General features: G+C 37.9%; 3 protein-coding genes across 5 annotated transcripts in view; 1 reads left to right on the plus strand and 2 right to left on the minus strand.

The window, feature by feature from the left end:
• The window catches only part of LOC116851413 (ecto-NOX disulfide-thiol exchanger 2), a 10,182-nt gene extending 6,503 nt beyond the window's left edge, over positions 1-3,679 (minus strand). Inside the window, exons 1-4 of one of the 2 annotated variants that reach the window (XM_032830772.1) lie at positions 3,406-3,679; positions 3,031-3,292; positions 1,656-2,263; positions 1,293-1,510 (exon numbers count right to left, since the gene is read on the minus strand). In XM_032830772.1, coding sequence (XP_032686663.1) covers positions 1,293-1,510; positions 1,656-2,263; positions 3,031-3,292; positions 3,406-3,454 — 1,137 coding nt within the window. In that variant the 5' untranslated portion in view covers positions 3,455-3,679. The remainder of the gene's footprint in view (positions 1-1,292; positions 1,511-1,655; positions 2,264-3,030; positions 3,293-3,405) is intronic. The other variant, XM_032830773.1, reaches the window with a different exon arrangement.
• A 2,104-nt stretch (positions 3,680-5,783) lies between these two features.
• Positions 5,784-22,895, plus strand: LOC116851407 (uveal autoantigen with coiled-coil domains and ankyrin repeats protein-like). 2 transcript variants are annotated; one of them, XM_032830765.1, is made up of 17 exons: positions 5,784-5,988; positions 13,876-14,026; positions 14,710-14,951; positions 15,282-15,391; positions 15,492-15,597; positions 16,437-16,669; positions 16,911-17,295; positions 17,372-17,850; positions 18,660-19,233; positions 19,313-19,540; positions 19,805-20,360; positions 20,623-20,758; positions 20,990-21,092; positions 21,997-22,195; positions 22,352-22,499; positions 22,589-22,691; positions 22,756-22,895. In XM_032830765.1, the coding sequence occupies exons 2-17, from the start codon at positions 13,951-13,953 to the stop codon at positions 22,822-22,824; spliced, it is 3,747 nt and encodes a 1,248-aa protein (XP_032686656.1). In that variant the 5' UTR covers positions 5,784-5,988; positions 13,876-13,950; the 3' UTR covers positions 22,825-22,895. The 2 variants fall into 2 exon arrangements, with proteins under 2 accessions (XP_032686656.1, XP_032686655.1); XM_032830764.1 differs by lacking the exons at positions 22,352-22,499; positions 22,589-22,691; positions 22,756-22,895 and adding an exon at positions 11,960-13,738 and having other exon boundaries at positions 19,805-22,014.
• LOC116851409 (F-actin-capping protein subunit alpha) lies at positions 6,596-11,714 on the minus strand. The gene is made up of 3 exons (XM_032830766.1): positions 11,176-11,714; positions 9,983-10,232; positions 6,596-9,736 (listed from the first exon to the last, which is right to left on the minus strand). Exons 1-3 carry the CDS (start codon positions 11,374-11,376, stop codon positions 9,318-9,320), a joined length of 870 nt encoding a protein of 289 aa, XP_032686657.1. The 5' UTR covers positions 11,377-11,714; the 3' UTR covers positions 6,596-9,317.
• Positions 22,896-23,101: the final 206 nt, after the last annotated feature.

The raw sequence follows: 23,101 nt of genomic DNA on the forward strand, positions 1-23,101 counted from the left end.
CTATAATAAAGTATTTTTTTTATTAGGCATATTTAGAGTTATGAGGCTTGAAAGGATTTTGGTCTTTAACTGTTTTTATTTCGTAAAAACGTATCACTGTCTTCTAAACGGTGGATTTAGAAATAAAATTGCGATCAGGATATGCAGCATTGAATGTGTAGATCAGTTACTTCTTCGTATGATCTAATATGGTCTCCAAATTTTCGATAAAGAAACAGCATTATTCTTTCTTTTTCAGTCAACATTTTCGAAAAAAGAAATTTGAAATTGTAATTGGAAAAAGAAAGAGAAAAGACAGTGAAATACGAGAGAGCGCGACTCGTTTTTTTAAAATACAAAGATCGAGAAGCGTTATCATGAAGCGCGGGTATGCGCGAGTTTCGACTGAGTACGTGTGATATTACGTGAATGAATAACCGTGTTCGATGAGAGCGAATGAACAACTAAGCCAGTCATATCGTCTAGCTCGAGACACGAAAAACAAAGTTATTCTTGTTTTTCTTTTGTGTTTATGTTTTTTAGACTCCCAGCCTAGTTCATTCGCTCGCATCGAACGCGGTTATTCATTCACGACGTAATATCACACGTACTCAGTCAAAATTCGCACATACCCGCGCTTCACGATAACGCTTCTCGATCTTTGTATTTTAAAAACGAGTCGTGCTCTCTCGCATCTTACTCTTTGTCTTTTCCCTTTCTTTTTCCAACTACAATTTCAAATTTCTTTTTTAAAAATGTTAACCGATAAAGAAAAGATAATGCTGTTTCTTTATCGAAAATTTGGAGACCATATTAGATCATACGAAGAAGTAACTGATCTACACATTCTATGCTGCATATCCTGATCGCAATTTTATTTCTAAATCCACCGTTTAGAAGACAGTGATACGTTTTTACGAAATAAAAACAGTTAAAGACCAAAATCCTTTCAAGCCTCATAACTCTAAATATGCCTAATAAAAAAAATACTTTATTATAGGTTTTTGGAAAGCCCTTGAAATAAGCTACAAGAATATGTAATAAAAAGTGGGGGGTCCATTTTAAAAAATTCAATTTGACCTTCGTATGATCTTCGTCCTCCACCCAAAGTCAAATTTTTAGCCATCATTAGATACATTTTATTAAGCCCTACAACTTTGATACTTACATATTTTTCAGTTGATCCTTTTCGAGATATTTGACCATTTCCGGACTTTTTGCCAACCCTGTATGTTAATGATCATATAAATAAGTATAATTAGATTAGATATAAATGTAGTGTAATTTTAAACAATTTGAGCCGAGTGACAAACCTGAGCAAAGTCTACGTGCAGTCTGCCGGTATTTGCAGAGTCGCCGCTGGATCCTATTCTCACCCTGTAACCAGACAGATAAATCGCTGCATCGACACTAGCTTCCAGAACGAAGCGTATGTGGCAAAAATTCTTCTTGGAGAGACGTAGAGTAGTGATCTCGCCGCATCGCTCGAATATCTCCTGTATTATAGCTTCTGTGATATTTTCAGGTAATCCTGTACAAACAGTTCGCGCGATTAAATTTATATTAAATATAGCTGTATAAATAAATAAGAAATAAATATTTTTCTTACACGTTCGATCTTACTTTTGCTATTAAGTATAAATATGCATTTATCTTTGCTTTGCAAATATATATACCTCCAACGAAGATTGTTCTACATCCTGGTGGCCTTTCTCGCGTAGTGGGTGGTGGAGCATTTGGATTCGGTGGAAACAATGTACAGCTCTTACAATGTATAATTTCTTTGGTACCTTGAGGCGTTGTTGGTGGCGGTGGCAAGCTCGCGGTCATTATCTGCGCCGCGTCTGTCATGATTTGTTCACTCAATATCTGGGCGCCTATCATTCCTCCGTCGTGCGACATCATACTCATGCCCATCGGATTGTAACCGTGAGTATGGCTCATGTGCGGCCCCAATGCCATCTCGCCCATCATTGGCGCCATTGGTCCCATGGGACCCATACCCATCATAGGATAACCCACTCCCATACCCCAGACACTGGTGGTAGGTTCTATTTGTGTACCTATACTTGGCGTGTTATTTGTGTTTGTCGACGACAGAATTTCGTTGTTATTCGAATTGTTCGAATGAGCGTTGTTATTTTTCGAGGAATTTCCGTTGTTTCTGTCTTCAATTCTCCGGTCGTCCCTTCTATCGCGTTCGTTTCTCTCATCCCTTCGTTCCCGATCTCTGTCACGTCTGTCGCTACGTTCACTTCTTGACCTTTCGCAAGACACATACAAGCTATAATTAAATTTACAAATATATTTTGCAAACGTAAATATTTATGGGCCTGATAGGACAGTAAAACCCTTGTCCTAAATTCTCTTTTATTCATAAAAGTGTTTCTAAATGTATTTATAAGCCAATTAGAAGGTTTATAAGTTATATTTGTTCTTATCAATAAAAGAAGTATTCTTATCAATAAAAAAAGTATTCTTATCAATAAAAAAAAGTATTCTTATCAATAAAAAAAGTATTCTTATCAATAAAAAAAGTATTCTTATCAATAAAAGAGAATTCAGAATAAGAACCTATGAGATTAATTATAGATATTGATGTAGCACTTTAAATTATCTATAAAAGGTTTTATTTCTAGCTAGGAAAATTTTTTGCAGAACATTGTTTTCAATTGTAATAGACAAGAACAAAAAAAGGGTTTTAAATATTAAGAATCATATTTTCAAGAAAAGTGACAGTTTGACAGTAGAAAGTGGTAACTGTTTTTGTACATAGTACATATTATAAGGACAAAACTTTCTTTTATCACATATTTACACTACTAAACGAAATGTTTATCCTTTCACAGACAATTTTAAATCCCTAAATTGCCCTAATTGCCAATATTGACGACTAGATGTACATTGGCCTATTAATTTCTAGATTTTATGAAAAATATATATTTTATGTAATTTTCTTATTATTTTACAAACAATACATATTTTTTCACACTTGCTCAATTCAACATCCTTTTAATATATTCCAAAATGATATAAATAGAAATTAAATACCTCCTATTGGTGTCTCGTGTTTCTCGGTTATCCCTATTCTCTCGATCTCTCCTGTTGTCATTCTTGTCGTTTCTCCTGTCGTTACTATCGTCTGAGGTTTCCCGTACCACTGGAGGCTGATTCTTGTTCGTACTGAACTCCAGAGGCGAGTCATTCATTCCAGGCAGTGGTATGGGTGGTGGCAGCGGTGGGAACCCTTGACCAGCAAGCTCCATGAAGCCTTGTGGTCCAGGTATGCCCAGTGGGCCTATCGGTCCCATGCCTGCGAAGTACACACTTTTTAAATCTCGTGTCTCAAAATGGAACATTGGATGCAATCCGCAAGAGAATAAATATCGAAGCAATGATGCTTTAAGATAAATCAATGATACTCACCCATGGGCGGCATAGCGGTCGCTGGTACTCCTGGAAAGTTATAAGCCATTTCTTGCGAGAGTACCAGACTCGAATTTCTACAGAATGCGACTAGTAAATACGGCACAGCGAAATATCCTGCTCGTTGTCGTCGAAGTCATTCACGGAGATGGCGGAGGTGAGCGCAGGGTGGTTGCAATTGCAGACGGGTGATCGACAAAGATATTACTACCACGTACGACAGATGGTGTTCTTGACGTCTTCAACTTGCAACACGTGTTGACGCAGTGATGTCAGAGCGCGGTTCTATTTGAACATAAATGGAGAGAGTATGGCTGCGTTCGCTTTGGGTGGTTATTCGTTGTAAACGTCATTCTATCTTCTTCCCGCATATAATGCGATAAAGATAGAATGACGCTTACAGCGCGTAAGCGCCCAAAGCGAACGCAGCCTATGTATGCACATAATAAGCATTCTAAAACGTCACTTGGATGCTTTCTCTCTCTTTTTATTTCACTTTAGTATCTTTCTCACTCCAACGGGTGCATTCGGATGACGTTTGACAGATTGGAAAATTTAACTCTCTGTAGCTAATAAATTTAATAAAAGAAGTCAGTAGTTTAGAACCTGTTTAGGAAATAATTCAGATAGATGTATTAATAACGTTTTAATGCGTTGAAATTAATTAATGCAATGTTTCTAACGTTGATAATATATTATTAAGACATCTATCTGGAAACATCTTGTTGGGAACGTTCATAAATTTACATTAAGATAGATAAAAACAGGAACTTAATGAAATTTGAGTAAGTCATATGTTATTAAAACAACATTCATAAATTATTCATTGTCTATATAAACTACGTTTGGCATAGTAAATCGGAGACGTCGAATTGTTCTTTCATCTCAAAATACATAGAAAAATACATAATATACGAAAATACATAGAAATGAAAAAGATACAAGATCTCGTATATCACTTCTGTGCATTTTCGAGGTAAAAGAGCAATCCAACGTCTTCGACTTACAATGCCGAATGCAGCTATAGATGACATCTCATATACATTTTACGTGTCTACACGTAAATGTAGAATGTAACAATAGTTGCGTTCAGCAGGAAAGCTGCTTTGCAACTGTTGTAAAACTCGTAAATCTGATTGGTACATGCTCTTGGATTTAACCAAAATTAAGAGCATACTTCAATCAGATTCACGAATTTTACAACAGTTGCAAAGCAGTTTTCTCTGCTGAACGCAGCCATTTTATGCGTAAATGCTCAATTCTGGTGCAAACTATATAGACCATAGAAGAATACATGTACGGAGCAATGGTGGAAATATACAAGGTGTAGCGTTCCGCTGGATGCACAATAGCTACCAATCAGAAAATTGCCCAAAATTGGAAAAAGCCAATGGCTGCCTTCAATATTTTGGGCAACTTTCTGATTAGTTCTACTTTTACCTCCATGATGGGCAACGCTACACATTGGTGCGTTCCTTTTGGGCTCTCACGTGCTTTAAGCGCTTATAAACGTCACTCTATCTTTTTCCGCATCTGATGAGTGATAAAGATAGAATGACGCTTACAGCGCGTGAGCGCCTAAAAGGAACGCAGTCCTTGGCTTGTCCTCAACCTTGTTTTGATTCTTAAGCCGTAAGAAATTGACCAACCACAGTTCATTATTTTTAAAATAATCGACTGTGGTTGGTCAATTTATTATGGCTTAAAGATTAAAGCAAAGTTGTGGACAAGGGGCTATTGTAGATTGGGATTTAAGCTGAGTTCCCACTTAGCGCGTCACGCGCGCGTCGTTCGAGTTAAGCCAATCAATCGTCCATTTTAATCGGCGTAAAGTTACGCATAAAATGGGACGATTTGATTGGCTTAACTCGGACGACGCGACGCGCTAAGTGGGAATGCACCCTTATGGCTCCTGCACACAGGACGCGGTAATGCTGCCGCGCGGCGGAAGTTCGCGCGACAGCCAATTAATATGCTGCTTTCCGTAATAACCTTCTAGCTCTTATGGAAAAACAACATATTGATTGGTTGTCGCGTAGACTTCCGCCGCGCGGCAAGCATTACCGCGTCCTGTGTGCAGGAGCCAATACTACTGCGAAAATGTGCCTAAAGGTGCCAATACATGGGAGCGTTCCAACGTGAGCGTTAAAACGTTAGCCAATCAATGTATCAGGTCCCAGAAGTATACATGTAGTTCTTGCGGAAAGTGACACGTTGATTGGCTATCGCTTTAACGCTCGACGCTCGATGCTCCCATGTAAAGGTACCTTAACGAACGTAGTAAAGCCGCACTTTGTTAGATGGCGTTTCGAAAATGTGCCTAGCTTTGGCCACTAAAATCAAGCTGGTGGCCGCTCTCAGGCTTGTTTCTGGTTCAAACAAAAAGGTGTCTCGAATCACGTGCTTGGCGTCGGTGTCGGCGTTTGTGGTTGCCATTTAGCAACGGCCGGTGTGTAAACATAGATGGCTGCTCATGAACGTCAAATTTCGTTCGCAGCTTCATTCTTCTTCGTCGTGTAATCATGTGCCTGGATATTTGTTTTTCGCATTTCGCATTGTGTATTCGAACACGATCCAATCGAGGTACGTATCTGTTTCTTCGCGGCACTTTAAATCAGGATAGAGTTGCACGTCGATGCGTGCACGCACTGATATGTTTGTTTACGTAGATCAAGATTAAAAAAACACGCAATAATAGTAACTGCAACAATACATCGCTTCACGTTATTGTGTAAGCAAACCGTATTATCAAGAGATAATGGGGACCGTGATATAATGTAGTTGTCATACATGAACATGACAGGATGCAAATTTTAATGTATACAAGTTATATTCCAGTCATTCGGTGATATTTGTGATAATAGATTAAAATAAAGAGATGGGGCACATATGTGATAGCTTGTCGTTTATTGTAGACAATTTAGTAGTAGACAATTTATTGTAGAAATTTGAGTAGAAAAAGTATAGCAATAATGCATGAATCTTGTACCAACAGAAATTACATTTGAAATTTTTCCTGGAAAATGCAGATAGCTAACACACTGTCGTCACCGTGCATGTAATTTGTATAGAAAAAAATTATACAAAATTTGCTCAGCAGTTTGACTGTTTGCTTAACATATATTAACACACATGCAAACCACAGTAGATTTTCAAGGGAGAATCATTCCCACACTTGAGAGCCCAAGTATAAAGTGTCATATCACTTTATTTAATCAATCATAACATTCAATAATACATAATTTAACTGATAAATGTATTCTGTGTTTAAATTTTTACATAAGGACATGCGTTTGTTATGTTACGATACACTCGATTGTAGGTAATACCTAGTTCAATATCGTAGGCAACTATGTTTTGTGTGTGTGTATGTGGAGTTTTGACAAGATTCGAAACCTCAACACTCCATTTTGTAATTTACATACGTAATACAAACAACGACTCGAGTAATAATGTATGTGCGACCGTATTTACAGAAGTAACTTCGTTATTGCGTCTCGCATGTGCTAACAGACAATTTATTGTTTGTTTTTATCTGTACGTTTGTTTAACGTCCACAAGCATCAATGGCAAGAATCTGCATTTCTTTCTTTCTCTTTCTCTCCCTTCCAGCCTCTTTGAGAAAGCCATCTTATATTGTGGCTGAAGAGATGACGCCTTGAATTACGATGTAACTTACAAAGTACGAATAATATTACACAGACGTTTCGAATCCTATTGCATTAAGAATCAAATGGTGGTGCGCATCGTCGCATTCATTCATCCAAATAACATATGTACATAGTATTCCCCCATCCCCGATCCCCTGTCCCGCAATTCCCTATTCCCTCAACGTAAAGTGAACAGATTAAGGCTCCAGCAGGCTATAGGCTACATTCTACAATGTACAATGTATCAATGTACTTTGTTAGTTTTCTTCTGTTTTCCTTATCTCGCGTACACGTCTGGCTGTGTAATGTGTGTAGTAAGCGATAGCACCAAGAGATACTTCCCAACGCTTCTGCTTGACACGAGAGATGTGATCGTCGCGCGTACGGCTATTACTCTATGATGTATTTCAATTTAGAAACCAAGTGTTGCAATGATTAACATTTATTTCATTTTCAGTATCATTAAACTTTGCAACGTATTCATTATATATATATCTATATATATATAATAGACATACTTATTATAAAACAATACATTTTAACAAAAATGTATATAGAGACTTACACTTTTATGAAATATAAAGTCGGATAAAAATAGTAGGCCTCGCCCACCGATATCTGTGTTAAGAATTATGTTTCTTTTTCTCTTTCTTTCTCTTTTTTTTTCGCTTTCGTATTTTGCGTATTGCGAACGGTATGAACACACACGTAAACGGTGTTCATTACCAGACTGGTAAATCATAGACACGTTTAATGTCTTTTGTATTACGTTTGATATATTATGCGTTTGACATCACCCGTGGCCCCAGCATATTGTATCGACAAGTAACGCAATGATAATCAGTGTATGTCATTCAAATTTTTACACGCGCTACATGTGGTCACTCGCGCTGCTTTAAGTGCTCTAAGGCTTAAATCGTTACGGGAGATTTCTCTTTTTCTTCAAAACGAATCAGTCTAAAGAGGTCCTTTTTTTTCTTGTACCTGATGTAAACTCTTAATTTCTCTATTTTTTATTATCGCATCGGCGCATCCGTAAGAAAACTTTCTGTTGTATTGTATAATATTTTGCGTTATACAGACTCTCGTTTCACAATCGCGCTGGTAAAGTAAAAATGTATACAAGTCGTATGTTCTGAGTGCTCGATTGAGAGATGGATCGCGAACATGATTACGTAACGATTCAAACAATTTCTCGCTTCGAGTCAGGGTGAACTATCAAGTGATAGATAAATTGTGCTAGAGCAGATCGATGTAGTTGTATCGATGAAATTATCGGTCGAATATAATAACCTCAGTGACTGACATTTTTTGCGCTAATTTGTCTCTCGTTTGCGATAAGTACCTCTTAGAAAAAGATAAGGAATACGTTACACAAATAAAAAGTAATGAGTAAACACGATCGTCGATTATCACTGATGTCATTATCTTCTTGATAAAGTTTTGCAGGAATTTACAAGTTTTGCATTTTAATTGAGAAACTGCTTCCATCTGCTCTCATTACTTCTCACAAGTCTACATGATTATAGATCAAATTTATTTTCGCTATCTGTGTGTGTCTCACAATCTCAAGTTATTCAACACATTGAATTCAACTTCAATTTAATCACTTAACATAAGAGCAAGGATCCCCAATACCCCATTATAAATAGTGAATAGATCTTTTACTTCGACAGTTACTTTTATCGTCCCATGTCCATTCGAAGTTAAAGATTATACCTTGCACTATGCTGCACAATGCGAATATCATGGATATCGTTTCTGAGAAAGATGATACGAAGAGCTAACGAAGCGAAAAAAAACAACGCGATTTACACGAAGGTTCCATCGTCGATTACTTTCGAAATGTTTACACAATCGAGGCGCTCAATTGAAACAATGCGAAAGTTTTTGTTTTCAAGCCATTCATTAACGTTGTTGTCACGTACCGAAAGAATTTAAGTAAAATTACTCAGACAAACCATATATATATATATAATCCAGATTTGAAAGTAACAAACTTTTTGATATAATTGACAACGCCGAAAGTGTTGGCTTCCCTTTAACCTTGTTTTTTTTTATTGCTTCTTATAACAACATACAATACGGAGTCGAGAGGAACCTTGAGTGGCATGCATGAGTCGAGTGTCTCTAATCAGACATTATTCAATAATGTTACATTTTGCTCCCATGCACATCACACCTCCAGACTTCACTCATGCAGCAAAATGCGCTTTCCTTTTAATTATTTCTTTTAATATTATTATATAAAAAAATCTATTTCTATTGACTTTTAAGCTCTTTGCCAATACTGTACGAAACAATTTTGTTCCAGTCAATTTTTGTTCGCATTACTGGCAGTTGCCTTCGCAGCGCCTTAAAGGTGGTGTCGGACATCGTTTGATAGTTTTCCGAGATTGCCGTTTGATAATCGTTCTCTGACTCCTCGACAAACCGTATTAAGTCCTTCGCCGTTTGCTTCTCGTTGGAGATCAGCAGGCTCAACTTAACCTCTTTGCTACTGACCAACTGTACATTCCCATCCTCGTAGTAGTGTACTTGTACTTTGAGGCTACCTCTTAACTCGGCGTTATCCGAATTCGGGGTAAAACTTATGCTCCATACCGAACGCCAGCGGCCGTTCCAAAAGTTTTTAGGTTGAAACTGATGATCCTCTATGCATGCCGTTAGCGTTATGTTTCCTGCATAAAAGTTGATGTTACTCAGTGCCCTTCGATTTTGCATATCTCAAGTTCCTTTAAGTAATTACAACTGAATCGAATAATACTTCGAGAAAAAAAATCTGTGAGATATAAAATTTATTAGCAGAAGTAAACTATATTTTAAATAACTATATTTTATTTCTGAAATAAATTCCCCTTATTTCAGAAATAAAACTTTATATCTTGTAAATAAATTCTCAGGCATTTTTTTTAGTGTAGAATTACCTCCAAGCGATTTGCCGAAAACTGAGCAAGCGCCATGTCTGTAATGACTTTGAGTATAATTCGTTATTTCCTCTTGAAGGGCTGACCTCCAAGGTTCCGCTACAGGATCTGGTTCGTAAGGTTCATAATCTTGTGCTTCCTTCCTCAAGTGATCATATTTAAAACTTTGCTTACTCCGCGTGTCATAAAACCTTTGAGAACCCAGATCATTATGTTCTGTTATGAGTGCTGGGTGGTCGCTCCCCTCTATCTGTGTATGAAGAGAAAGACAGTTTTAATACTTTGTACAGTTTATAAATTTAAGCATATAAAAACTACAAGGGACTTAGAGAGCTACTATATACTTTACAATTATTATATTCCGATTAGCTTTGTTGTAAATAAAATAACTGAGACATTGCTCTTTAGTTTCATGATACAATTTCATAACTGATACTTTCACTGAAATATCTGTACACAAAAGCAATAAGCTTGTCTCTACATGTTAATTGATATACTAATGCGTAAAAATTTTGCATATACTTGTGATTTGATGCAAAGAGAACTTGGGCAGTTAAGATCAGTTAGAACTTGGATAGATCATCAGTTACAATCTTAAATACTGTGAAACAAGCTATTCGTAGAGAGTGTAAAAGGCACTGTGACATTGTCCCCAGACAGGGCAATGCCTAACCTCAGCTGATTTGTGCTAGTTTCCAAAATAAACGAGATCCCTGACTGTCAATTGAAAGTAAAAAAAGGTCGTAAAGAATAAGTTCTCGGTAACATGCTGGAAAACAATGTAATCAGCCACGGGCGCAACGTTTTCACCAGCTTGGAAAGGCAAATTTCTATAACCTGGCACGAAGTAACGTACTCGGCGCCGGCTCGGCGAGAACGACACGGCGGAGAGGGGGCGTCCTCGTTCGGCGATTTCGGATCGGCGATTCAACGTTATCCGAGCGGATCCCGGAGGGCCTGATAAGAAGGCCGATAGAGAAAGAGAGAGTGTGTGCACGTAAGGTCACCGTGGTCGCGCCTCGCGGACCTCACAATCGATATATTTGAAGAAAGTGAGCGAAGTTCGGGGCGCACGCGAGTCGCGGCGCGGACACGCGAAGCCGCGGGGCACCATTTCCCAGGGAGTCGTGCGCGCTTGACGCGAGGAAGCACCGCGCCGACGATCGTGTGCGATGACGACGACGACGATGTACCTTAACAGGCGTGAGCTGGTCCTTGTTGTACTGTGCGAACGCACCGGACGCGCCCTCCTTCAACAGGTTGTCGTTGTTCAGCAGGACCCTCACATCGTTGAACACCTCGTTGAACTCGCCCGGCGGCGAGTGCAGTATAAAATCCGAGACTATTCGCACTTTTTCCTGATCCGGAATCACCGCATCTCCGTCCGCCGCCATCTTACCTTTCCCACTGGCACGCACACTCCGCCACCGCAGCCGCCGCCGCCGCCACTACCACCACTACTACTACCACCGCCGCCGCCACCACCGCCGCCGATGTCAAAAGCGAGGGTATACGTGCGGTGGTCGTGGGTCAGGTTGTGCTGGATCACCAAATTCGTGGCTCCGTGCCTGGTCTCGTGGTGCCGCTCGCAGCGGTGCTCCGTATACCCGGTGACGCGACGCGACCCGATTGTTCCTGCCACGGCGAGCGCTTCTCTTGCTCTTTCTCTCTCTCGCGCTTTGCCTCCCTTTCTTGCTCGCTCTTTCTCTCCGCTTCCCCGCTATTCTGCCCCTCTCGCGAGCACCGCAACAGTTTCCAGCCGCGGGACCTCTTTTCCGCGGCCGCGCCACTTTCCTCGAACGTTCGAGTCACCGTGTGATGACTCGTATCGTGAGAACGATACTCTCGCGGCGAAGATGCGATAATAGCGTCGACCGCAATCGATATCGGCGGTCGAAATTCGATTTGAAATATAACGTTTTATGGGGATGATGATTCAATCCTCGTGGAATTTATCTTTATCATCTTATTTTCTAGGTCACTAGAACCGTTCTAGCGTAGTGCACCTGTAATTACGCACTTGACTTGTTCGGCACAAGGACGTGCGATTAATTTTACCGACGATAGAGAAATATTCCGCTGTGTCGCCTCATGCAAAATGACATGCAAAATGTAACGCGGATACAAGTTGAGTACATATCGATTATCGAATCTTATGTTGTCCTCGAATATGCGCGATATTCATGTCAGACTGCGGCATATTTTTTCTCATTGCGTTGGAAATCATACTTGGGTCCTTATTTTGAATTCTCTTTTATCCATAAAAGTGCTTCTTTCTTTTTGTCTGTAAATATAACTTATATGCTTCCTGATTTGTTTATAAGCATATTTAAATGCACTTATATCGCTGAAAATGGATTTAGAGTAAGGGTTTAAGCCTCGGTTGCATCAACCGGTTGGTAAGCTAATTAACAGTTAAATCATATGTTTGGTTTGGTTTTTTTTTTAAATAAACAAAGGTAGACATACGGTTTAGCATATCAATCACTTTACCACTCGATTAGTACAAGCGGGCCTAAAGGCCAAATCACACTAGCGATTGGCGATTGACGATTGACAATTAAAGATTAAATTTTAACGAATCAACAAGCTTCAGCCTTGGCTTGCTTTGTTCCAATTGGTCAAGTTCCAATCTTCAATCGTCAATCATCTATCGCCAATCGTTAGTGCAATTTTGGCCTTAAGATCCATATCAGTAGTCGTTATTCGAAACTTGATAAGACTCAGATTGGAATTTGAGATAGATGTGAGTTTTTAGCTATATCGCGATTACAAATGTAATATCGTATATATTATATGACTCAAGTAAAAAAGAAATTCTAATCCAACCCCAATTTAGATCTAAATATCTCACGTGAGATAAGTTTCAAGTGATGGCTATTAATACGGGCTTTAGTCTATTGTTTAGTCAGTAATTCAATAGTCGATTAATTTTATTATTATTTCTGTCCTCGGAAGCTCCACAGATCAGCCATCATTTCCCGATAAGGAACATGCATTCTGTTCTTCGTTTCTGTGGCCAATATCTTTTCAACGATTCCCTGAGAGTTCTGTACGGAAATGATTCATACAGAATGGGGATCGAGAGTGAATCACGTTGTTTGTTCTCTTGAAGTCCTTCACTCTCATAAACAAGCGAGTGCACAGAATCCGAAGGGGAGGGTATATCGCGCTTATCTGGAATCTGCAGCGAGAATGATAACTACCGATAAACATTGTCACTGTCGTTCGTGCCTGGCCACTGTGTGCTTCTCGAATTACACTCGTTATTGTTTCGCATCGATTTTTAATGTCGACAATTAACATCGACATTCGATTTAATTATTATTGCTTTCTGTCGGTGCTTTGCGAATTGCAACTGACTGCGAATGCCGCTATTTTGAAAACTTGTCGCGGGAAATATGCATTTTTGTCTGAGTTTAATGCATGCGAGATGCAAGAGCAGCATGCATACCTTACTTTTGCAGTATCACACGCACAGATGTATCGTTACGCGTTTCTCCTACGGATGAACTTCTAGTCAGCGCGACGTAAACTTATTTTTAACCTTATCGCTATGACGAATCGTCATTTTGAACGGTGCGGTCTGAAGTCAGCGTGAAATCGAGCAGGCTCGATCGCTCGAACTCTCCTATTCGCGAACAGCCAGTATAGGATTAAAATTGTTCGAATATGTTTAATATTCTCGTGTAGTGGGTAATTATTCTTGTAAATAAACGCATAATGTGATGTCCGGTAAAACAATCATCGTTTCTGGTAAGAATAAGAATTAAGAGAGAGACGTATCATAAACGCAATGAAAATTGATGTGCTTTTCTCTCCCGCTGTTTCTTTTTATCGTCAAATTATAACCTCACGTCTGTCTAAAAGTTCTATATACGTCGAATTTCCAGCGTTCCTGCGTTAGTCGACGTTTCACGACACTTGCTGGTTGTAACGGAAAGTGGAAGTCAGAATTTTAACTAAAAATGGTAGACGACCCAGACCGCGATATTTTACCTGTAAAGGAAGGTTCTTATGCGGACACACTGATAAGCGCTATAGGTTTGTACCTTGGCGAAGTTCTAATTGTAAGAACATCAAAATCGATAAATAGTATCACTTAAGCAGTATAAATGTCTGAAGGATGCTTTAGAGATTTCTAAAAAATATCCTGCTTGTTTTAAACATCTTTTAGATTTTCCTGAAACGTATTTTAGACATTTGTGCACACAAAAATACGGCCTTCAAGAAAATGTTACTTGTTTCAAGTATTTTATAAGTTCGCAAATCTACCATAAGTTTATTACAAGCATTAAATTTATTCAAGATATATTCTGTATCTTAATAACTGTTTTATCAAGAATATTGAAAAGATAAATGAAAAGAAAAATTCGGTTTATTTATTACTACATAGAGTCGCGCGCGAACCAACTTTTTTTTGATAAAATTTTATAATATTTTTGTAAAGGAAATAAATACTTCTGTTGAATATATGATAATAATTTTGTCTTAAATTTGCGATGAGTATATTTTAAAACCATTATAAAAAAAAATATCCTTTGTTGAATCCATTACTTAAAAGAAGGAAAAGAAACTGAATAATCATTTTTCTTAGCTATAGAATGATATTTTTCTCTGTATGTTGTTTAGATTACTGGATAAATGTTATTTTTATTCCATTCTAACTAAATACATATCCAATATGCGAATGTACACATATAAATAATATATTTGAAATACAAAAGATCCCAGGGAACGTCATCTGATTTGCAAGCTCGATCGCTATGAGCTAGAGGACAAATATCTGCGTTTGCTTGACGAAGCGAGCAGTCTGAAGAAATTGAACAATTGCCAGGAAGACAAGATCAAGAGGCTCGGTACGAAGTTAATTAGATTGGCCGGTAATCCAAGATCATATGGATTGTCATTAGATGTCGCCGGCAATGATAAGAACAGGATGTCCGCGCTCGAGCACGAAAACGCTAAGGTAGACTATCTAATAATAACGGTGATTTCTCCTTTCTCGACGATAACGGGATTCCGTCGGACGACGGAAGAACCATGTTCATTTCCTTAGTAGTATTTACAGTAAAGATCATGTATAGAAGATTAATGATAAACGATCAACAATTTGAGCTTAAAGTAGCTTTCTTTGTAAATTACAAATATTCATTTTCATTATTTATCCCAGACATTATAAACATTTAAAAGACCTTCTAGTTTTAGACATATTTAAGATTTTTCTGCTATCTACAACGTAAAGTTGATATAGTTCTTTTTTGCAGGATAAATAATTTAAAAAACTGTTTGGTTTCAGCTGAAAGAGAAAATCACGGTGATGAGGAATCAATTGTTGAGTCACACAATGAGCGGTAGATCGTCATCGCGCAGTCGTAATCCCGTCAGGCCAACGTCTTCCGGGCTCGTGTAAGCACGATACTACGTATACTGATATATACACACATACATGCAGATCCATACCATGACTCATTGTGTCACAATACACGATGAAACCGGCTTCTTTTAGGACATGTCGAAGTGAGAACAACCGCTCGAGAGCACCGTCTTGTCAGTGCATCGTTGACGCAGGGCGCGATGACAGCGATGTACGGAATTACCTCGTTAAGATCGAGGTAAGACCGTGCTCCTTTGAAGTTCGAGATGCTTGCGCACCCTCAATTTCGCGAATTATTCCATTCACTCGATTTAGCTTTGCGATCAATGTTATCCTACATGAGTACAGAACGAAACGAGTTTACGGAAATAACGGATATCTTGAAATAGCAAAGGCTAACAACGTTTTTTACGATTTACGCTATTACGCTCGAACGATTATACACACAGAAAAATAGGTGCTACATTGAAGTAAAAGTTACTTGTTTCAAGTATTTCATAAATGCATATATTCGCAAATCTATTATATAAGTTTATTATGAATATTAAATTTGCTTAAAATATTCGGAATCTTAATAAGTTCAGTATTTCAATCGAGAATATTAAATCAATGAACTCTTTATAAGGCTCTTTACTAATAATTAATAAAGAAAATAACAATAAAGAGTTTTTAAGAGCTAATACATAGGTTATAGTAAATCAAAGAATTATAACATAATATCAGGATCGCTAAAAAATATATTATTAATATCACCCAAATATTAAATTAAAATAAAAATTTAATTTTTTCTTTAATAAAGTTTTCTTCTGAAGAGTTTTCTTCTAAATATTCCTCTAAAGAGAAGAAATTCCTTATTTGAGTACATGATAATGAGCTTTTTACAAATTTGTAATGAGTATATTTTAAAACTATTATTAAGAAAATATTCTTTGTTGAAGATAACCATTACTTAAAAGAAGTAAAGTAAACTGAGTAAACGTTTTTCTTAGCAGAAAAATAATATTTTTTTCTGTCCAATAATTTGCTATTAATGTTACGCGTAATAATTTCCGCTTAGCGTCCAACTTTTGTTCGCAGAAGTTAGAGACACAGAAGAAAGATATGGCATGTCGTATAACAGACTTGGAGAAGGAATTGGCTCTGTACTCGGCCAATAGTCAAAGGGAGAAGGTAGCGGACAACGTCGAGTACATACGAGTGTGGCGACAGATGAATCAGCTGAATGAGAAGTTAATAACGTCCCAAGACAAGAACGTCGCGCTGACTGCCGAAATTAACGATCTGAAAACTACCATCGAGCAAACCACGAGGTATATAACCATTATCTCTCTCTTTATCTCTCTTAAAGCATATGATATATTAATAGATCTGACAAATTTGTTTATATGGGATGAAAGTTACATCTTCTAATTGTAATATATTATGTGCGTGCTTTCTTTGATAAAGAAACGAAAGATATCTTCAAAATATTTAAATAAAATTCAAATATTATAACAAAAAGAAATTGAAGATTAGACGTTTTTAATCGGGAAGTTCTTATCACGAAATCAGGGACAACCAAGAGATTGCCGCTGTTCTCAAGTCGGAGAGGACACGCATAGCCGAGATGGACGACCAGATGATGAAAGCAAAGAATTCGCAACTCGCATTGCGCGAGAAGGAGGAACAGATACGGGATCTCACGAACGAAATAAAAATAATGCAACAACATAACAACGAGCTTATCGCCCTCAGCTCTAAATACGGTCAAGTTGAGATGGAAAATATTGAACTAAAAAAAAAACTTTCTGAGAACATTCACGAACAACAGTCCTTGAGAACAGCGTTCAACAACGACCAGGCCAATATCGTAGCGTTACAGGCCAGCAATAAACAGTTACTTACGAAACTTCAGGATTTGCAGGCAACCATAGATACCTTGACGGTACAATTAACGGTTAGTACGTCCGTATGTATTTGAATGTGATCAAATCATGTTTGAGAGATTTTTAATTTTGCATTTGTATTTTCAGTCTCTTCATAAGCAAAATGAAAAACGCGACGTTGCAATAACGGTACCGTCGGACGCGTCTATGAGCCTAGTGAGTAAGAAAGAAGAGAATACGTCTAAGCAAACCCATTCCGCTTCTATAGAACAATGCAAAAAATGTTGCGAGATGTACGACAAAGTCACGCAGCTGGAAAAAGCCGTTGACAGCGCTCGAAGAAGTTGGCAGCCGTCAGTTAAATCAGTACAGACGATAACCACACCTATCCACACGAGGGAGCAGAGTGTAATGACAATTCAGCAGACTGAAGAGAAGATAAATTCGCGGCTGCAGTCGCCGGTGAAGGAAAGAAAGACGAATCATGAGACGAACAGTTTATCACGGGAGAAAATATTGAAGTTGCTGGATCAAGCTCAAATTAGCACGCCGTTAGACACATCGATGATCACTCAGAAGGAAGAGTATACGGACATTTTGGACGTAGCACAGACTCAGAGGCACAGGCAAGTTGTACCTCTTGAGAAGCTATTGTTTGGTGATTCTAATTGTTGACGTATAGTCTGTTTAGAATTGTCAGTTTTTTTTTTTTACGAAAGAAGCAGGATCTCGTAAGTTCACGTTGAGTATTCGGGGAACTGGAATGTTGACGTTAAGAGACTGAATGTCTCACAAGTCGAGTTATCATGAAACAATAATTGGAAGTGTTTGAATTGTGGGAACACATTATTACGCTCTAATTTTTAGAGATAATATTATGAAATTGTAGGATAAGAATTTCTGATATGGAGAATAATAGAATTGTCGGATAGTAAATATATATTTTGTAAATTCAAGCATATCTATATGTACGTGAGCAAAAATAGTATTTATCGCTATACAATACGAACATATAGCGGGAACATTGATTAAGTTTTATGCGTCGTGTTAATATGCAGATGTATGTATATGTACATGTTGTATGCAAGTTTCAGTACTATAATTTGCGTATTATCGAAAACCCTTTACGTGTTCATGAATTATTGCAAATAATCGTGATGTTCTTGATTAAATTTATATGAAATTTTCAGGAACATTACTGATATGAAACGATTTCTTCGTATCTTAATAGGACATTTTATATATTTATTTAAATAAATGTATGCGATTTTGTAATCAGTTTGTACAATATATGCTATAGTATACCGTTAGGGTTATCTTTGACGGCGTATTATATTTTACGGATTAAATTTAATTATTTAACGACACATAATTAATACTATATAAAGGATCAGAATGTCATTGCGTATGATATCATCATGACTATCTATTACAGCGACGGAGAAATACCTTCTCAAACGCTTTGCGATGAGCCGAATCTCGTGCAGAAGGATTCACAAAAGGGAAGACTCGCGATCTTGGAGAATATGGCATCGAGCCAAATCCTGCTAATGTTATTGGAAGTTTTGCACGAATATCTGTCGTTGAATAACGTTGACGAAAGAACATCTTTGAAACGTCAAGTTTTTACTATCGAGGATACGCTGATCGATGTTAATAATAATTTTGCTACGAAGAGCAATAATCATGATTTTAGAACGAACAGAAAGGCATATCCCTGCAAATACCAGCAAACAGTAGCTTGCAACACTAAAGACTTCGTGGATATCGACGAACGTATTCACAAAAGCGCGAGAATGAGCAGTAACTGCAGTAACGTCAAGAACTGTCTCGCGAATTTAGAATCCGATTGTTACCCAAGTTACATTCCGCAAGAACCCGTAGTCGTCTCAACGAGAAACATCGAATTATGCACGAAAGAAACACAGGACAAAGTCACTTGCTGTTCTGTGATTGACGGCAAGTCGAAAAAATCGTCATACCGTGATGTCAGTGATGATAACGACTGTGTAAGCAAGTGTAATTTTTCTGATTAGCGACACATGGGACTCTAGCATGGCGATAACATCGATGGCTTTCGTTTATCAGACGGAAAAGGTGAAGACTTCGTTATTGCCTAGATGTGATCTGATGTGCCACTTGCGGAAACAGAAGGACTCGCCGACTGAACGGGAAAAGCGGACAGCCTGCAAAAGCAAATGTCTAGGCGACAAGGTGCAACTGTCTGTTGGCTCAGCGGAGTCTTTTCCCCTGTTAATTTCCGATAAGCAAGGTCTCATCGAGATTCACGTGTCACAACTGCAGCTTTCTACATCGGTTGGTACCGCGAGACGATCAATGACATTTTATGTATAGTATTTTGTATAATTATTTATCGTTTCTATTCAATCCATACGTTTTAATAACATGCAATAATGACAAATTAAAATTTTTGAATTCAAACTCTGAATTCAAATTCTTAATTTAAACTTTGAATTTAAATTCTGAATACAAATTTTGAATTCTGTAGAATTTTTTGATCATGGATTTGATTATCCAAAAATAACGATTGTATTGTCATATACTTGTTGAGATCATCAGGCCTCAAAAATCTCGGGAGAGGAGGACCTGTGTAATCTCTACCTTTACATAAGCTGGGATATCTGGGATGAGAAGACGGCATACACGATGGCAATGAGATGCCCGAATATGAACTTTAACTTTTCCTCCGTGTATCGCATCGCGGATCTCTCCTCCTTCTTCAAGAACGTGCTGTTGGAGTATCTGGCCTTCCGAGTGAACGTCGTTCGTCATGATGACACGAGATATACGATTGCCAGAGCGAGGGTCTCCATCAAGGATATCCTAGATTATCCGCAGAACAAGCTGCACTATATCGTGCCAGTGAACAGCATCATTTCTTGCACCTACGGCGTCAACTTTGGCCAACTATCGCTTTGGGTTCGATTGAGTTGCGACGTTGAGATGGTCGAAGCTTTTAAGGAGCAATGCGGCATAGCTTCATTGCGAGATACTGCGCCACAAGATACTCTTCATGCACGGTTTCCAGCGCAAGTGAAAATATCCGAGGATCGGAAGGATAGCGAGTCCGCAGTTTTAACGGACAATCGATACCTTCGGCCGCCAATAGACTTGAGTGAATTTTAATAAAAATAAGAACTCGCATTTTTATCAAGCCTTAAGATATTTTCAAGCCTTAGCAGGTCTCTTCTCAATAAACCTAAACATAACAACATTAATGCTATAATTTCCTATTCATATGTCGTGCATAACAGTTACATTGTTAAGGAAAATTATAACATTAACGTAAAATGTTATTGTTACACAATGTTTACTGGATTTAAATATCTTTGAGTCTTGAAAATGCTGAAGTATTTAACATCATCTAATCATCACAGATTCTTTATATGAAACAACGAACTCGGATGACGAGAATAATTACGTCACTTCCAATAACGAAGAATTCTCTTCTACGCCCGTCGATGAGACGAACGAGTTAGAAGAGGAGAATGATAAATATACGATAAGGAAGAGGTGAGACTTCCCCGTAGTTTTATTGCGTTCTTCCCTCTGTTCCTATTTTATCGGAAAGATATCCATCTTCGTAATTTGTAATCTTCGCGGAATGCGACAATGTTATTAGTCAAAGAGAGAGAGGGAGAACTTCCACATTTAGCAGCGTCGTTCTTACGCGCAAACGATATCGATCGATATCTTCTATCTTCTTTAAATCATTATGAAAATTGTATAAACGACTTTAATTAGACCAGATCCCGAAGTAGCGGCAGATGATAGGAAGGAGATATCAAAGGAGCATACGCTGGAGGAGTTGCCGAGCGTAAGCGAGTTTAAGAGTATCATCACAAACGTAAGATCCGTTCAGCATTTAAGCAATTACGCGAAAAGCGCACGCGACTCGACGCGTTAGTGATCCGCGAATGCGATGTCTATCTGGAAGTGATTGAGATTCCGGACGTGTACAGACCGGGGGCCTGCTCAAGGAATCAAGCAGCGCGATCCGCGACATGCACGAGGTACTCTCGGACAAAAACTGGGAGAGATACAAGCAGAGGACTCTGCTGACTTTTGCCAGTACAATTAGTAATTAATTATACTCGCATACGCCGACGATGCAGAGTGTGAGAATTGTGTGAAAGTAACTGAACTATTTGCCCAGAAAACACTTCAGCTAAACCGTTAAATGTGCAGGATTATCAACGTGACACTTCTATTCGCATACGAAACCGCTCCGTTTTATGCTTAAGTTATTTCACGGGAAGGGTGAAGTTAAATTACAAAAAGCAAATACCGTCGAATGCATTTTTATTGCCATTTCACATTGAAAATTAAAAAAATTCTCGGGAAGAATATCGAGCTCCTAAATCCTAAAATCGCGGTTGAAAAGCGTTTAATTTGGAATTGAAGAACTTTTATTATGTTTAACTTTTTATGTGATTTTATTTTATTTTTGTTGTTTTTCGTTTTTTTTTCTGAATTATATTTTTTCATTGTTTAAAGCAGTATTAACAATTAAATAAACATAAAAATATGTAACGTTGAGGATCGCGAAATAAAGTAGCGTTCGCAAATAGCAATGCGAGATCACCATTTCGAAAGCGAATAAAATATCGAAATCGTACATTGTATAGCACATTTCTAATGGAAATAAATTATTAAAAATGGAAAGTGAATCTCTGAATATTTAAGTATACGTGATGTTGTGCAAATATGGCGAGTTAACGTGATTCTAATACAACATTTATCCTTTCCAGAAATTTGAGAAGAATATGATAATCATAGAAATAGTGAGCGTGCTGTTTTTTGATGACAGCCCCGTCATACAAGACGACGAGATACGTTTGATTTTCGTAGAATATTCCTTCCTTGGACATTACGGCGAGGATATGGAGACAGTTTCCATGGAAAAGCCGCGAGTAGCCAATCAAGAGATTGTCTTCAATTTTCGAAAAAGTAAATTTATACGCAAGATACGGATGTTTTGCTACACATACAATATATATATATATATATATATATATATATATATATATATATATATATATATATTTAAACAATTTAGAAATATATTCTTGAAAAAGTTGCACGAGATCAACGTTTCGATTTTAGAATTCCAGATAGATGAGAAAAGGCACATCGTCGAGAGAAATACTTTGTGTGCTATGTTGACCGAATATATAAGCCCAAACATTAAATTTGTTGTTGTCAGCGAACCGTTACCCGAGGAGACGTCGATTAAGGAATGCGTGGATATCGGGTAAATAGGAGTATTTGTTTACACGAATCTATACACGAAAATTAACACTCGTACTCATTCCTTTTTTTGTGACAAATAATTTGTTCCAGTTTTGCGACATTCAATGTGAGAGAATACGCGCTTGGCGACGGCTGCAAAGATATATCGCTGCTTATCAAGGACGATGAACACAGAAAAATCGGTATTCTGAAGGTAACGAAAGTACAAGTTGTATTGTAAATAGGCAATACCGATTACTAATTGCAGCTTATTCTAGATTATCGTGTTGGGTTTCGACGCGATTAAACAGTGCTTAATGGATATTAAGACGAATAGTTTAAGATAGAACGTGACAAAGTGATGTGAGACTTTATACAGCAGCATCTGTATGTTTTGGAGTAAATGGAAAAATCCAACTTTTTTTTAAGTCCCTCAAAGTCCTTCAGGTGATATCGGATTTATTTAAAACCGTCTGCATATAGTGTGTACATCTTCCGATCCAATAAATTACATCTCGGAACAAGATAATTAAAGCACACGGAGCGCTTGTCTACACATAGAATTATTACTGGTACAATATAAGACACTTCTTTGTGTGTTTTTAGCTACGTGGCGACGTTCAT

The sequence above is a fragment of the Odontomachus brunneus genome, unplaced genomic scaffold (genome assembly GCF_010583005.1).
Source record: "Odontomachus brunneus isolate Ranch 3 - 2012 unplaced genomic scaffold, Obru_v1 Obru_scaffold_175, whole genome shotgun sequence".
NCBI lineage: Eukaryota > Metazoa > Arthropoda > Insecta > Hymenoptera > Formicidae > Odontomachus > Odontomachus brunneus.

What these genes read in the sequence shown, in the direction of transcription:
- LOC116851409 (XM_032830766.1), bottom strand. Translation starts at nt 11,376, where the DNA reads ATGGCGGCGGACGGAGATGCGGTGATTCCGGATCAGGAAAAAGTGCGA. An exon ending in ACCAGCTCACGCCTGTTAAG is followed by an intron (nt 10,233 to 11,175) that starts GTACATCGTCGT and finishes CTTCATACACAG; the next exon opens with ATAGAGGGGAGCGACCACCC. An exon ending in TTTCGGCAAATCGCTTGGAG is followed by an intron (nt 9,737 to 9,982) that starts GTAATTCTACAC and finishes ACTTTTATGCAG; the next exon opens with GAAACATAACGCTAACGGCA.
- LOC116851407 (XM_032830765.1), top strand. Translation starts at nt 13,951, where the DNA reads ATGGTAGACGACCCAGACCGCGATATTTTACCTGTAAAGGAAGGTTCT. An exon ending in TCGAGCACGAAAACGCTAAG is followed by an intron (nt 14,952 to 15,281) that starts GTAGACTATCTA and finishes GTTTGGTTTCAG; the next exon opens with CTGAAAGAGAAAATCACGGT. An exon ending in TGTCTTCAATTTTCGAAAAA is followed by an intron (nt 22,196 to 22,351) that starts GTAAATTTATAC and finishes TTTCGATTTTAG; the next exon opens with AATTCCAGATAGATGAGAAA.